We start from the raw sequence: 17,084 nt of genomic DNA on the forward strand, positions 1-17,084 counted from the left end.
ACAGTTGCATACATGCACACAATGATAGTATTAGTTACTATAAGTAGACACAGTAGCAGCATGCATTACAGCCTATCTTTGCATTTTCTTGCCCTCACTGTTAGGCATCATGCAGGTTTCTTTGGCCAAGCAAATGGGCAGGTTCTACACCCAGTGTCTCTTTGCAAACACTGCTCCTGAGCCACTCACTGGGAGACACAGTAAAGTGGTGTTAGCAGTCCCACCTTCCAATACTTTCACCTCTTTCCCTGTGGTCAAACACCTAGCTTCTGCTTGACATCTAGCCCACTTCATGAAACTGAGACTGGAAACACCATGTGGTCAAAAGGGGAAGAAATTCATGACCATACAGATAGTGATGCATGTCACAGCGCCACGGTGTTGCTAGAGACAACATTTTCATTTTTTCACCTGGGTTTTAGGGAAGTCTCTGAATGGATTCTTTTTCTATCTAAAAACTAGACTTATGCCTTCCTGCCCTTCCCTAAAAGCAATGATTGGCATACATTTCCATTGGTACTTTGTCCAAGGCTCTTTCTGTTTGAGTCTTGAAAGCAAGCTATTTGATTATAGGGATGGCATCGCATCCTCTCCCACATCCACACATGAGCTTCCAGCTGCGGGTGTCTGGATGGCAATCAGTAGTGGGAAATCTGTGAAATTTCCCCTCCCGATTCCAAGCACACAGGGACTAATTGTAAAAACCACATGAGGTCAGACCACTACTACTATCACCTCCACCCCACCTTCCCCAATAATTCTAGCTAGCTCAGAACTGTTGGGGATTGAACCCAGACCTTTCTTGTCTGTGTGGGGCTCAGTTTATTCAATAACTAAAGGCGAACCAGAGGTTCCTTTTGAATGCAAATGTTTATTCATGCTGAGGATCTGAAATGGAACAGACCTAGACTATCACATTCTATAGTGTGCTGCTAATGGGATCAACTGAATAAAGAAAATAAATTCCTGCCTATGCAGGATTCCTATTAAGAGGTTTTTACTGTAACATAATTTTATTCTACCATTACATACACTTAACTTTCCAAAACATGAAATGAAACAAAGGCACTCAAAATGTCATATTACAGCAGATAGGCCAGAGAAGCTCAGTAGATGAGAGTGCAAAGCATTATAATAGCCTGTAATGTCGGGAAGTATAATTCTTAATTTCGTCATTACTGATCATTGAATTAGCCGATCAGGAAGTATATCAGGCAGATTTGAAGTTAATCCGGCAGCCAATAAAATACAATGGCATTTATACAGTGGAGTGGAAAATCACCAGGATAATAGACTAAGAACATTATCCTAAATCCAAGGCCAGAATTGTAATGTCCTGGTCAAGACTGGCATGGAGATAGAAGTTTGAATACAACCAAGCCTCCCTGTAACATTTTTGTTCTGTGTTTAAATATTCAATGAAATTGATGCAACAAACCTCCTGGATAAACTGGGAGTCCAATGGTCCAACAACAGCAGGTACTGGACTTCCTTCAGTGTAAATGTTGGAACCCTGCCTCCTCCAAAAAAAACCATTACTAAAATTATAAGTTTCATCTGTCAAGAAACTCAAGTGTTCGCACCTGGTGGCAAACATGGCACGTAAGGACGAGAAGGTTGCCGCATCCTCCTTCAGGGCCTTGAGTTCGTTTCGCAGTTTCATCATTGTCTCGGTCACCATGGTTTTCTCATTTTCATACTTACTCTTCAGATTTGCCAGGGCAATTTCTGCTGTCTGTAGGGATTAGCAACAGAAAAAGGTTAGAAAGAAAGCCACCTACACAGCAAAATCCTATAGACAACACTGGAAATCGTTCTAATAATTGAGCATATGAAAGAAATTTTAGCAAGTTCATGGCTGGCAATAATCTCCACATCCAATTTTCTCTTAAAACAGCTTCTGGTCATGCATTGCTGCTGGGTCTCCTCCCAACATGATAATGGTATGGATCGTTCCAGAGCTGTCAATACTGAACAACTTCCAGCTGAGATATTTGCTGAGAGTCAGGTGCATATCCGAGGCATTATTGTACATTATAACCGGAACATGGTTAAATGTAGCAAGCTGCATCCATCACATGGGTTCAGAAAGTGGCCTGCTATTTCTTAGGGTGAATTGACTCTGCTGACACTGAAAACTTGGCTGGTTTGAATTACTGATATGCTGTGTGGCAACATAATCTCAATATGACCAAGAATCAATATCCAACCAGCACTGTGAATCATAATTTAAATATAAATTGGATTCTCATCACTTTCAACTAAAGATAGACAATATGCGGGAAGTATCAATAATGAAGCTTCGCTCCAATATTCTAGTTAATTCCACAGGAGGGTTTGATAATTAGCAAAATGCTGTAATGATGTCATTGATGAAACATTGCTTATTGGATCTCGAGTTATGATGAAAGGTCACAGACGTGAAATGTTAACTCAGTTTCTCTCTCCACAGATCTTGGCAGACCTGCTGAGTATTTCCAGCATTTTCTGTTATTGTTTCTGATTTCTAGCATTCACGGTATTTCGCTTTTGATTACTCATTGGTGTTTTTCGCCAGCTTAGAGATGATTTCCAAATTAGTCAGGACCTATATACATACCTCCCACAAAGTCTCACTCACAACACTTAATCAAATGAGCAATAATTCCACAGGACAGAGCTTCTGGACAGTCTCAGCACGGTGATGGTAGAAAACTACAATGCATAGCTACTGGTGGCAAGTCACAGAAAGCAATAGGTCTGATATGTCACAAGTCTCAACTTTTTGAAAAAGTTGGTTCGCTCATCAATTTTATACACTTTTCACTTGAAGCTATTGATTTTTTAACACCAAATCCATCTACTTGACCCAGAGGGAAAGAATGCTAGCTGGGATTAGGGAGTTGGTTCCTTAATTCTTTAAAAGATAAAATAAAAAGTTAAGAGTTGCCATCATTGGAAAAAGAAATATTGCAGTGGAATTACATTTAAAAATAATGAAGAAAGACAGCTATTTAAAAATCAATAGTAAACATTAGTTTTAACATAATTGTCGCCATGCCCTGTGAGTAATTGCCTGTTGATTCTCCAAGCAAACACTGGGCTGCAATTGTCAAATTGCCAACTAGTATCTGCAGCATGATGTAACTTTTCAAAGCAATGTTTTCTTATGAACACTGCAGCATGACACGCAAACTCTTTAGGTGTTGGTTTGAACTGGATCTCAGCAGAGTGTATATTCAGACCTAGAGATAAAAGGGGGAATTTTAATTTTCCTGGCTGGAAGTATGGGCCACCCACCTGGGACTCTCCATGGGAGGAACAGCTGATATTGACACTCAGGCCACATTGACATTCTGCATTTATCTGCAATACCACTTTTGCTTTCTCTATCAAATGTAGCAGTGCAGTTTCAGTAAAACACGAACTTTTACAATGTTATAATATATTACATTTCCTACCAATTCTCATAAGAGTGCCTGTATCTCATCCTCTCATTTTTCCAAGTCCTGATTAAAAGCATTATTACTAAAGTCACTACTGAAGAGAAGTGGCTCTATTTAGTACAGAAAGCCATCCCACTCTGAAAAGTAGTGAGAGACCAACATTCCAGTAGTAGAAAGAGTGAACACTGTTCCAGCTGTGGCCAGAAAGCAATCGGCTGGGCTTCTCAAGGTTGACAAAGTAAACGGGCTCATAAATTGCATAAATTTACACTGTTACAATGCTTCTTACCCATACCTTATTGCAAAATTTACCACAGCATAAGAATACATGGCTCTGTCAGCTTATATTAGCCCATATTAATGTGAATGAAACATGCGGCCAAAACAAATGCTGTCTTATATACAAGTGCCTGATATCCACTGGTTGAGGAAGGTTTTCATCCAAACCAGTTCCAGCCAACAGCCCTTTGCAGGTCTAGGTTGTGTAAGGATTTAAGCATCTTGGATACCTGGGAGAACGTGTATTGCATTCTTCTTCTGATCCTGCATGTCCTTCTCCAGTACCGGCAGGTAAAAGAAGAGGAGAAACTCGATACCTTCAAGTCATTTAGGCAGGGGTCAATTAACAGTTTGCTCAACTAATATCCAAAGATGGTGCAGTTTGATGTGAATAGGTTTAGCAATGAAACCCAAGGAAACCAGATTAGAAAGAAATCCCTAGATGTACGTGCAGCTATTTGAAGCAACTACCAAGTAAACTGCTCTTTAAGGAACAGAAACCAAGGTAGCTATACAGGCTAACTATCCAGAAACTATCAGTGGTGTGCTAAAGGAGGCACTTTGTTATGATAATTCTTATTTGGAAACAATGAGGAACCTATTGTCACTCTTATTGGTCCATCAAAAAGGTCCCTCTTGTATGGGAACTATTCAAGAGCTGAGACATGGGGCATAATTTCATTAACATTATTTTTGAGACCTTACAATTCTATTGCATGTTATTACTCATGGACAAGACATCGGTGATACCCAGGGTGATGCAGTGGTATGAGGCCTCAGCACTTAATAACAGGTTGCCTGAACTCGATATGCACCAATACTACAAACATCATCACCCTTATGTCCCCTTGTTCCAAATTCCCCTACTAAGTGGTAGAGTCCTTTCCTATCTAGCCTTACTTCACTATTTTAAACATCAATTAAATCAACCCGAACCTTTTTCACTCTATGAATTTATTTTATAGTTTTATATTACATACTTTTAACAGCATTGAAACTGGCTATGTGGCCAAACAGATCCATGACTTCATTCTCCACCATAAACATTTTCTTAAACCCATCTCCCCTGCCTCCTCCCATCTCACCTCCAACAACAAGTGTAAGGAGTTCATGCATTTCTTTGTCACAAAGGTTGAGACCATCCGTCCAGCTACTTCTGCCACTTCCTCACTTCCTCTTACCCGCTGGCCCAAATTTCCCCTCTCCCCTAGACCTGAACTCGCATCTTCTTCTAGTTCCACTTATTTATCACCATGTACTCTCCAAGTTCATCATTGCCATGACACCAACCTCCTGCTTCCTTGACCCTATTCCCACTGAACCTCTGAGCCCCCAACTTCCCTTCCTGTCCCTATGTTAGCTGACATTGTTAACAGTTCTCTTGCCTCTCCCCTTCAAATCTGTCATCTTCACCCCTCTCCTCAAAAGCTCACCCTTGGTCCCTCTTTGCAAACTATTGCCACATCTAACCTCCATTTCTTCTCCAAAGTCTTGTTGCCTCGCAAATCCATGCCCACCATCCCCACAATTCCATGTTTGAATCTCTCCAAATTAGGTTTCTGCCCTGGTCACAGTCCTGAAACAGCCCTCAGCAAAGTCACCAATGTCATCCTATGTTTCTGAGACCCTGGTAAACCATTCCTTCTTGTCCATTCTGCTGCCTTCGATACGGTTGACCATACCATCCTTTCCTAATATCTCTCCTCTGTCATCCAGCTGGGAGGATTACCATTGCCTGGATCCATTCTTATCGATCCACCAGCAATGGCTTCTCTACCCACTCTACACCCCTAAGGATCTATCATTCGCCCCCTCTTTCTCATCTACATGCTGTCCCTCAGCAATACCATCCAAAAATAAAACAATGTCAGCTTCTACACGAAGACCAACAACATCTAGCTTTACCTCACCACCACCTCTCTCAAACCTTCCACTATTTCTGATTTATCAGACTGCTTGTCCGACATCCAGTACTAGATGAGCAGAATTTCCTCTAGCTAAATATTGGGAAGATGTCTTCAATCTTCGCCACAATCTCCATTCCCTAGCTACTGAATCCATTGATCATCCTAGCAACTGCCTGAGGCTGAGCCAGACTACTTGCAACCTTGGTGTCATATTTGACACTGAGATGAGCTCCTGACCAAATATCGGCTTCATCAACAAGACCACCTATTTTCAGCTCTAACATTGTTTGAGCCATTTGCTGCTGAAACCCTCATTGTGCCTTTTTTTTTTACCTCTAGACTACTGCAATGGTCTTAAGGCTGGCCTCCCATCTTCCACCCTAGATAACACGAGCTCATCTAAAACTCTGCTGCCCATGCCCTAACTCGCACTAAGTCATCGATTACCATTGTGCTCGCTGACTGACATTGGCTTCTGGCCCAGAGCCTTAATTTTAAAATTCTCATCTGGTGTTCAAATCCTTCTATGACCTCGCCCCTCCCTTTCTCTGTAATCTCCTCCAGCCCTAAAAGCCTTTGAGATTTCTGCATCTGTCCAATTCTGGCCTCTTGTGTATCCCTGATTTTAATTGCTTCACCATTGGCGGCCTTTCCTACAGCTGCTTAGGCCCTAAGCTCATTCATTACTTCCCTAAACCTCTTCATTCTCATTCCTCCTTCAGCACACACCTTATAACTACCTCTTTTTCCATACTTTTGTTCATCTGACTTATATCTCCTTATGTGGCTCAGTGTTAATTTTTTTGTTTGATAATGCTTCCATGAAGCATTTGAATGTTTTACCACTTTAAAAATGCTGCATAAATGAAAGCTGTTGTTCTACATGAGCCTCTGCCCATTCTTTCTCATCCACCCCCATCAATATATCCTTGTATGGTTTCTTCTGGAAACAGCTCCTCTCAACAGCTCCTATCAAACCCTTTTATAACCTTAATGCCCCTTCAGCTCACCTTTTAGTCTTTTATTTTCCAGAGGAAAGAGATCTAGCCTGCTCAATCTTTTCTGACAAGTATACCCAGTTCATTTTTTGCACCTTCTCCAGTGCCTCTATATCCTTTACATAATTTAGAGACCAAAAATGTTTACAGTACTCCACATAAGGTCTAACCAAGGTTTTATACAAGTTAAACATAACCGCTCTGGTTTTGAATTCCAGAAATGAACTCCAGTGCTTTATTTATTTAAAAAATGGCCTTATTAACCTGCATCCCTATGTTTAGTGATCTGTCTATCCATACTTCAGGATTCCATATTCGTCTATCTCATTTAGAGGTTATATTCTGAAGGCGTGTGTGGCCTTCTTATTCTTCCTACCAAGTCCAAGTAATTTGTGTAAATGGTGAACAGTGGCCTCAGCACCAATCATTGTGTTACATCTTTTGCCAGTCTAAGTAACTACATTTAACCCCTATCTACTCTGTTTTCTGTTCTGTAGTCAGCTTGCTATCCATTCCATTACATCCCACGATCCCACCTGTTCTGACCTTGGTCATGAATCCACAAAGCAGAATGTTATCCAAGGATTTTTCAAAATTTTAATAGCACCCTCTTGTGGCCATTTGTGTATGTATATACATAAGCAAACTGGAATAAACCCGTTTAGTTGGGTTCTTGAACTCCATGTGCATGCACCAGTCTCTTTTAGTCCTGAAAGATATCATAGACTGGCAATGAGATGGGATTGTGGATTCCCTAGCCAAACAAATTTGGGTTGGAGAAGCTTCCAGCAAACTAGCAGAGGAACTGAGGTTTTTTTGCTGGGAAATAGGCCAAAAGGTCCGGTCTTAGAGAAAAGACTGTTGGTACATGCGGGTGGACTGACTTTCGAAGATGGCTGCATCAACAGGTTTTATTAAGCGAGAGGGAGATTACAGCCGTGACTGAGATCACGTTTTACCTCAAGAGGTTCACAAAGGAGGAAGTTGGGAAGAATCAAATGAGTCTGATGCGTTGGATAATTGAGATACGAGTAGATTGCCAATAGTTACTCCAATATAAGCTGTGCCTGAAACCAGTTCAGATCTGAGTTAGAAACAGACAGACATGTCTGATGAAGTGGAAAATTCAACTCAAGGTTAAGGGCAGAATCAGTCTTTGTTGGAGAAAACATCTCCTCAGACTCGGGCCAAGATAGGTCAAGGTCTTTCCTCAGGTTTTGAAAGTTTGGGTCAAGAAAGACGGCATTCTGTTAAAATTGAAATTATTTATAGTTGGACGGAATAATTAGATCCCTGAAACTAGTCACTGGGGGACACCACATATTTCTGGATGCCTGACTTTTTATTCCAATTTTCTTTCTCCTACCTCCTAAAATAATTTCCTAATAATGACATAATCTTATCTCCAATTCCATAAACCACAAATTTAGCTAGCAGCCTCTTGTGTAGATCCTTCTGAAATGCCTGGTAAAATCCATGCATGATATCCATTGACAAGCCTCCATTCACCAGCTTTGTGACTCTATCAAAGAACATTACTGGTTTAGTTAAATGTGATCTGCCTTTCACAAAAGCATATAACAAGGATTGGTGTTGGGTCCCTTGCTGTCTGTGGTATACATAAATGATTTAGACTTGAATGTAGGAGGGTTGATCAGTAAGTTCGCGGATGACGAAAATTGGTGGGGTGGTAAATAGTGAGGAGGATAGCCTTAGATTACGGGAGGATATAGACGGCCTGGTCAGATGGGCTGATCGGTGGCAAATGAAATTTAATCTGGATAAGTGTGAGGTGATGCACTTGGGCAGGACAAACAAGGCACAGGAATACACGATGAATGGTAGGACCCTGGGAAGTACCGAGGATCAGAGGGACCTTGGTGTGCATGTCCACTGGTCCCTTAAGATAGCGGGACAGGTAGATAAGGTGGTTAAGAAGGCATATGGGATACTTGCCTTTATTAGCTGGGGCATAGAATATAAGAGCAGGGAGGTTATGCTGGAACTGTATAAAATGCTGGTTAGGTCACAGCTAGAGTATTGCGTGCAGTTCTGGAATCCGCATTATAGGAAGGATGTGATTGCACTAGAGAGTGCAGAGGAGATTTACCAGGATGTTGCCTGGGCTGGAGAGTTTTAGTTATGAGGAGAGATTGGATAGACTGGGGCTATTTTCCTTGGAGCAGAGGAGATTGAGGGGGTACACGATTGAAGTGTATAAAATTATGAGGGGCATAGATAGGGTAGCCAGGAAGGAACTTTTCCCCTTGGTGAAGGGATCAATAACCAGGGGGCATAGATTTAAGGTAAGGGGCAGGAGGTTTAGAGGGGATGTGAGGAAGAATTTTTTCACCCAGAGGGTGGTGGGAATCTGTAACTCACTGCCTGAAAGGGTGGTAGAGGCAGAAACCCTCACAACGTTTAAGAAGTATTTGGATGTGTACTTGCGATGCCATGGCATACAAGGCTATGGGCCTAGTGCTAGAAAATGGGATTAGAATAGTTAGGTACTTGTTTGACCGGTGCAGACTTGATGGGCTGACAGACCTTTTTCTGTGCTGTAGACCTCTATGGCTCTATGACTGACTCTATATTGACTTTCTCTCTCTTTATACTTTGTCCAACCTTTAGACTCCAGCAATTTTCTCAGTACTGTTGATGTTAAACTCACTGGTATGCAGTTATTTGGTTTGTTTCAGCATCCTTTCTAGAACTTACATCACTTTTCCATTGGCTATAACCAGGGTTCACAAGTGAGCCGGAAAACTGCACGTGAATACAAAGCAGCCAAAGCCTGTGTAAGGCAAATTCAGGACTTGCCAGTTTTGCATGCATGATCCTACCTGCTTATTGGCCTTCAGAACTGTCCGTAAAGTTGCTATCTGCTCACGTTTTGTACTTAGCAGTGATTTCAGTTTCAGGATCTCTTCCATCAGAACTTCTTTGTCCTTATCGATCATTGGTGCCAACTCCCGTGCAGCTGCCCGTTGTCGTGACAACTGCAGAGATCGATCTACTGCCTTCTGCAGATGTTTTATCTGATCCCTTATGATGGCATTCAGGTTGTAGATATTCATGGGCTCCTTTCTGATGTCACTATTGTCAGAGACAGGGGAAGAGGGAGGAGCAGTTATTATAGATGAGACTGTGGTGCTGACCATTTTTGTTGGGCTCTGTTGTGCATTTTCTTTACCGGCCTCCATTTTGTCTTTTGAGGAATGGTCTGGTGAGCTTCTTGAGTCAACTGGTGAGGCCATGCCTCGTCGGGCAAGTCGCGGAGACAAAATTCCCCTTGGATCATCTGGTCCTTTCAGGCTTCCGCTGCGGGTGACCCTGCTTTGCCTGTAATAGTCCAGCATGACCCTGTTAGGGGTTTCATTATTACACAAGCAAACATGGTGATAGAGCTGAGCAAGCTCCTCACTAAAAGTTACTAGTTCATCCTGGGCTGTGTTGAGAGTATTATGACCCTCATTTGCCATGTCTGTCAATGTCTTAATTTCCGTTTCAAAATGTGTTATTTTTTCATTATATTCTTTGTTCATTTTCTCCAGGCAGCTCACTTGCTCATCCAGCTCTTGCACGTGGCTTTCATACTTTGTTTTTTCCTCTGTGTATGTCTCCACACATTTGTTGTATTTTTCTTTCAAGCATTTGAGTTCAGCCTTGAGATCGATTACCTCAGTGATTGCTACTTTATACTTACATTCAAGAATTTCTAGTCCATTTATGTCCACCTCATAATCATGGGTTTCTTCCCCAGACTCCCGCCCTTTCTCATTTTCCAGGTTTGTCTTTAACTCCTTGTTGACCTGAAGCCTCCTCATTGCATTGACATGCTCTGTTAGACTGTGAACTCGTTCATGTTGCTCAGTAAGCGCACCCTTGGTATGTTCCAGTTGTGTCTGTGATTCCTGAAGATTGACCAAGAGAATGGCTTTTTCTCGCTCTACCTGCAGAACAGGTTAAATAATAAATTGCAGACGTTACTTTATGGTGAGCACTTCCACACACAAACACATATATAATCTCTTATATGAAAAGCCCCAATATATAGTTAAGATATTAATAATCTGACATCAGAAGGTACCTTGATCTATTTCCAATATTTCTTAGACTTTCAAACTTCCACTGATGAATGAGTACCTTTACTCAATGACCTATACTCATACTTTCTCTTGTTCATGTCTCTTTCCATGATCTTACATCCCTGACATATCCGTCCTTTTCCTCAGTGCCATATATTACATCTGCAGGCAATAGACCAGAGTATATTTTAGCTTTATTTGTAAAATAAGTCACCTAAATGTAACCGAATTTCCTACCATAGGCCCCTCTTTGCACCTCGTGCTGGAGTGCACTGTGCACCTTTTTAGATTGGAGAATGCATCTAATGGTTATTTTCTAAATATTTATTTTGGGCAAAGCAATCTGAAGTATCTAACAACCCTAAATGTCATGAAGAGATTTTTATTAAACCTCTTATTTTTAATATTCAGAGCTAGTGATCAGAGCAGCTGATGTAGAAACCTTCCAATGGGGCACTGAGAGTTTCTATTGCAGTGACATCATAGCTGAGGATAAAAGTTTTGTGGACAGAGCACTCCACTGATTTTGGAACAGAATTTCATGGTATCACATCTGCTATGGAGCTGGGAATATTCCACCACCCAGAAACACAGTGAAGTATCTCTAATAAAATTAAACAAGGCCTTTAGTTTCAATGAACTGCCATGGATGTTAGGAAAGCTGCAACTCAATCAAATTCTCTTGCTATCTCTGGCTGGAGAATGAGAAACCTGAACCTGGAGCACTGAGGGTTTGGGATAAAATACCAATCATGGGAGTAACCAGCTTCTTTCAGTGGGTACGATGACAATATAGCAATGACAACATCAGGGTTGTAGAGAAATGATCAATAGTATGGCCCACCTGAAACAAACCAGGTTGCTGCACAAATAGTACATCCCTTTACTTCCACAATATTTATTACTTCAATCATGTTACTCAGTCTTGGTTTCCTGTAGCACCAGTATAAGGGAGGATTTGGTGCTTCTGGTTATGATTACTGGTAACCAGATTACTATTTATCAGAATCATTATTCCTTATTTATCATCAATTGAATTTAGAAGAATTGAACAAAGTGAGTTGCACATTGATACCTTTTGCTTATTGACAAAGGGTCTTTCAAAAACCTCTCAAGGTGCAGCAATTATTTTTGTTTGATTCTGTGAAATCCTTCAGTAGTGTAGCAAGATAACTTAAACTCATTGAATCAGCATGTCAGTAAAGATTACTTTGCAGGAGAAGAGTGTGTAATCCAGTGAAATGAGGGCGCTGGATTATCCAAGTACTGTTTTAGTACTTGCACTTCTACTTGGACCAAAACCAACATTGATGAAGAGGCAACTCAAGAACTACTGTATTGGCAGCTTTACCCATATACAAGCAACCTTCGTCTTCCATTTAAAGCAGCGTTTCAGACTAGTCATTTTTTGTTGTTTGACTGGAATTTTTATGGAGGGGAAAGGGTGGGAAACTGAAAATCTCATATCTTATATTTTGCAGTAACAAATCCAATCTGTGATGCACACTTCAGCCATGATCCAGACTCTTTCCTGGCCGCTGAAAATTGTTTGTTCTCCAGGAATGCAGTTATAGTAGAGGTCAGCGAGGTTAAACAAAGAAAGAGGCTAATTGTTACTTCTTCATTCCAAATTTGGAATTTATTTAATATGTATCTTCCACTGGCAGAAAGGTCAGTAACCAGAGGACATGGATTTAATATATTTAGCAAAAGAAAGGGGTGATGTGAGGAGAAATATTTTTTTTTACCAGTTATGATCAGGAAAGCACTGCTTGAAAGAGTGGTGCAAGCAGATTGAATAATAACTTTCAAAAGGGAATTGGATACCGACTTGAAAAGGAAAACTTTGCACGGCTATAGGGATAGCACAGGGCAGTGGGATAGCTCTTTCAAAGAGTCGTCACAGGCACAATGGGCTAAATGACCTTTTATGCTGTATGATCTTATGATGCTACATACAAGCAGTGTGAGGCGTTCCAATGGCCAGAACATGAAGGTCATATATTCATTCTCAAATTTAAACTGATCCAATTAGAGTTTATTGTACAAATACAAGCATTGCACAGTAAGTTTACTTTGTGAGTATTTAAAATCTAAATTCATCAACCTCAAGCTCATTGATAAATTTCATGGAGAGTCTTAGCAAACAGAGAAACAACAACAACTGGCAGAAGGTTCTATTTATTTCAACAACAGCTTATATTTATATAGTGCCTTTAACATAAAGAAATGCCCTAATGTACTTCAGTCACATTATAAAACAAAATATAACAGCGAGCCACATAATGAGATATTAGGTAAAATGACCAAAAGCTTGGTCAAAAAGATAGGTTTTAAGGAGCGTTTTAAAGTAGGAAAGTGAGGTAGAGATCTGGAGAGATATAGGGAGGGAATTCAAGAGTTTTGGGCCGAGGTAACTGAAGGCACAGCCACCAATGGTGCAACAATTATGATTGGGTAAGAGGCCAGGGTTAGAGGAGTGCAGGTATGTCAGAGGGTTGTGTAGCTGGAGGAGATTACAGAGATAGGGAGGGCTGACCATGGTGGAATTTGAAAACAAGCAAGAGTATTTTAAAATCAATACATTGCTTGAACCTTCATGTTTTAAACCCAAAAGCTGCAATGTTTACAGCGAATCTGGAATTGAATTAATACAAATGATTCCTACACTTAAAGTAATCTACTAAATTTCCCCCAGTCCTGACAAATCACAAAGGAATATGTTTGTTCACCTAATGGTACCTCTTGGTCATCCCTTGCTTTACTGGAAACAAATGGTTCAAGTTGGCATCAGAGCAGGTGCATTGTATTTACCTTCACCTATTGTAACACTAAGATGTTTTATTCATGGCATCAGGAACAGGCAATGATGGGGCTGTGAACTGACCACCTTGTTCACAGCATTATAGAGCTTCATGGGGTCACATCAGGGGGTCCAACACAAAATGCCTGTCCCTACTCATTCCTATAAGCAATGGATCAAAGGCAAAGCCTACCAACAACAGAGTAAGGTCAAATTATGGCTCGATGTGCACTTCTACAGGTCTCAGGTTAGTCTTAGACTTTTTACTATAGCACAGATCTGACTGATATAAGACTTAAAAGTGATGGCATGTTACTGAAAGACCAACTAAAATTGCTCTTTTGGAGCAATAGTAGAGAACTAAAATCAATGAAAGAGCAAAGATAAAAAGATAAGGGTGGGGTGGAGGTGGGGTGGGGTGGGGTGATGAGAATGGAATTCATACCTGTATAAGCTGTTGCTTAAGTTTTTGCATTTCTGAAATGTTGAGCTCACTGAACAGATCAGAGACAAGAGCTGGGCTGTCAGTTTTTCTGGTACTTGATGTTCGGTAATCGCCATTGAGTTTTACCAAAGAACCATGGATGTGTCCGTTCACTTTGTCATCGTTATTCGGCTCATTGCCATCCTCTGAGAATTTTAGCCCATCAACTGCGATGTTTATGTGGTTGTTATACATGCTGTCACTCATGTTGATGTACTGCGAGAGCTCCTTGCGCAAGTTGTTCTTCTGTTCACGCTCATTCTTTAAGGTTTCCAGGGCTTCCTCTAACTGGTGTTCAGCAATCTCCTTTAACCGGATAGCATCTTCCAGCTGGCTGTTGAGTAGGACGGTCTCCTCTTCCAGACGCTTAATCTCATGTTTGAGGCCTTCATATTCTACCTGATTAGACAGCACACAAACAAAATTTAGCCCTTTGCGAATATAACCTCATTTTGCCATTAATTCATATTGTTCTTTGTGAGCACTTTAATCTTTAAATGCTTACAGGCACTCAGATATTCACATGATGCTGTTGAAACTGTTGAGGTTTCCACAACACACAAGGCATCATGCCTACATGTAACAGATACCACTAGACAGGCAGAAACTAAGCTGGTTATCAAACCAAGGTCAGCAGCTTAATTGTCAGAAGACTGATGAGCTTATCAGCCATAAGATCAGATGTTAAGCTGGTCCTGGTTCACCAGGGGCAGTTGCACAGTTCAGTTCCCAGAGCTTTGAGCGTTCCATGCAAGTGTGCATGGAGTTTAAAAGTTTTGTTGAGAGCAGTGTTGGTGATGCTGGAGCCAATGACATTGGTGGAAGATCCCTCCATTGTTCTGTCTCAATGCCTGTGATGTGCAAGCACAAGGCATTCAGATTTTGCATTGCTTTTCAGAAAGCCCAGTGTACTTTCTACCAGTAACTCAATTGTTTACTAGCACTTGACTAAGTTTGCTAACACAGAGTATCTGCACTAGACCGACTGTGATGAATATTTGTAACAGTGGTGGAAGCCAGTAAATTATACCACTGATGTTGCAATTGAATTTTGTAAAAGCCAACATATCTATAAGCATTCCCTTTCTAGAATTAAGATTATAGTGATTCAGATAGAGGCTGACTAATGATTTATACATTATAATCTCTTTCGTTTCGTACTCTTGCCTTCCACCAATGTAACCCAGCATTTGTTTTTTTTTTCAAAAAAAAAGATTTGCAATGAGTTTATGATTTTGTAGATTTATCATGAAGAATCTTTTGATTCCTTTCTGAACCGTTGCATAATCTGCACACTTGGCAAACTTGCCTCCCACAATCAAGACATGAATACAAATATCTATAGACTATATCCTAAGACTAACTCCTGGGGATGGGTCATCCCAAAATTTCTAGCCTGAAAAGTTCCTGTTCACAACCCACCCTGTTTGACATTTTAAAACGAATTATCCACCCAGTGGCCTACTTTGCTTCCTGTTCCACAACTCCTTACCTTTAGCTTTACTCACTGCTGAGGAACCTTTGGAAAAGCTTTCTAAGCTTTCAAATGTACACTGACTGCAACTTCCCCATCTATTACCTGAATAATAGCTTCAAACCCCTTGCACAGCAGACTAATTAAAGTAGTCCTCTCTTTTCTTTCCATGCTAAAAATTGTTTTGCAAACTTTGTTATCCACTTGATCTCTCAAAATTGTTCCATTGAGGTTGCCTACCACAGATGTTAAACTTACTGGGTATGTCGTTTCTAGGCCCTTTGTAAAATAATATACAGTCCTGTAGGGGACTTTCTAGTCCTTAGGAATACCTCCTGCATTTAATGAACTTAGTATAATGTCAGATAACCCTTTACTAATTGCAGTCCCCTTCACCTTTACAATTGAGGATAAAAGCTCTCTAAAGGCGGCATTTTTGTTATTTTTAAAGAGGACCTGTTTTTCCTGTAACCATACCCATTTCTATTTTGAAACTGGAAAGATAGGCCAGACCTGACAGCATGTGAAAGGAGAAAAGACTATTTTTGGTAGAGAGCTTTCTTTTCAGAGTTTTTCTACCCAGAACAACAACTTGTCTTCTCTCTTTTCAGATACTGACAGACCTGTTGTGCAATTTCAGCATCTTCTGGTTTTATTTCAGCAGGTGGCAAGGTGTCTTCAGGACAGAAGAAGAGAAAACTATAGTTGGAAGGAGAAATTATAATTTTCATTATAATTATAATTATATTTTAATGCATTAGTTTTGGTTAATTAATTATAATTTAATGCATTAGTTTTGGTGAATTATTACCATTATTCTTGAGTAAATACATTCCAAAAATGATTTATTTTCCACAATGTGTGACATTCACTTATCCAGCGGTCACTTTCTTTTAAAAACATTAGCCTGCTCTCATCCAGATTTTGTTCTGTTTAATTCTTTGGGAAAATAAAATAGAATTATGAATTGGCATATATACTGAACATCATGGGGTTGCAAGACTGGGAACCAAATTGTGTGCAATGCCGAGCCTCTGCCAGAGGGGCACCAACCCTCCCATCGCACTATACTTGACAAACTCACCAGCAGATACCTCTTAAATAAAGTTAACTCATCTGAAATAGTCATGCAGAACACAAAAAAATACAGCCTGCTTCATGGTCATAGGAAATGATCATTTTCAAAAACCTGATAAGCTGCTGCTTCTGTGCACATGAACATAATCAGCCAGTAAATAAAAATATTCATTCATTAATTTAAAACAAAACATAACTCGAGAAATGATTGCATGAATAACATTCAAGAATTATGAAATTTTCTTTTACCCCCAGCAGAAACATCAGTTACCTTTACTTCGCAGTACACAAAAAACAACTAAAGCAGATGATTAGCAGTCTAATTGACAGTTTAGGGTTACCTCAGGGGAGTCCTGCTGCAGTGAGGAGCTGCAGCATTCTCAACATTTTCCAACATCTGCTCTGCACTTACGTGGACCCGACTCTCTTTCACTTCTTAAGAGAAAGCTTGTTATTTTTCCAAGAGTGAGAAAAATGGGAATAAACCTGAATACATTAACCTTTAGAGTACAGAATTTCTGTTCTTTTTAAATAAATAAATTTGCTTTG

At 40.3% G+C, this 17,084-nt stretch overlaps 2 protein-coding genes across 2 annotated transcripts in view; both read right to left on the bottom strand.

Moving 5' to 3' along the window:
* Positions 1–7,979, bottom strand: part of LOC144696699 (FYVE, RhoGEF and PH domain-containing protein 4-like) — a 428,322-nt gene extending 420,343 nt beyond the window's left edge. Inside the window, exon 1 of the mRNA XM_078568320.1 lies at positions 7,976–7,979. The gene's annotated coding sequence lies outside the window, so the exon portion shown is untranslated. The remainder of the gene's footprint in view (positions 1–7,975) is intronic.
* LOC144696700 (protein bicaudal D homolog 1-like) overlaps positions 1–17,084 on the bottom strand; it is a 259,120-nt gene that overhangs the window by 43,648 nt on the left and 198,388 nt on the right. Inside the window, exons 4-6 of the mRNA XM_078568325.1 lie at positions 13,946–14,383; positions 9,453–10,562; positions 1,584–1,735 (exon numbers count right to left, since the gene is read on the bottom strand). Coding sequence (XP_078424451.1) covers positions 1,584–1,735; positions 9,453–10,562; positions 13,946–14,383 — 1,700 coding nt within the window. The remainder of the gene's footprint in view (positions 1–1,583; positions 1,736–9,452; positions 10,563–13,945; positions 14,384–17,084) is intronic.

Source organism: Cetorhinus maximus, chromosome 22 (genome assembly GCF_964194155.1).
Source record: "Cetorhinus maximus chromosome 22, sCetMax3.hap1.1, whole genome shotgun sequence".
In the NCBI taxonomy this organism is placed as follows: Eukaryota; Metazoa; Chordata; class Chondrichthyes; order Lamniformes; family Cetorhinidae; genus Cetorhinus; species Cetorhinus maximus.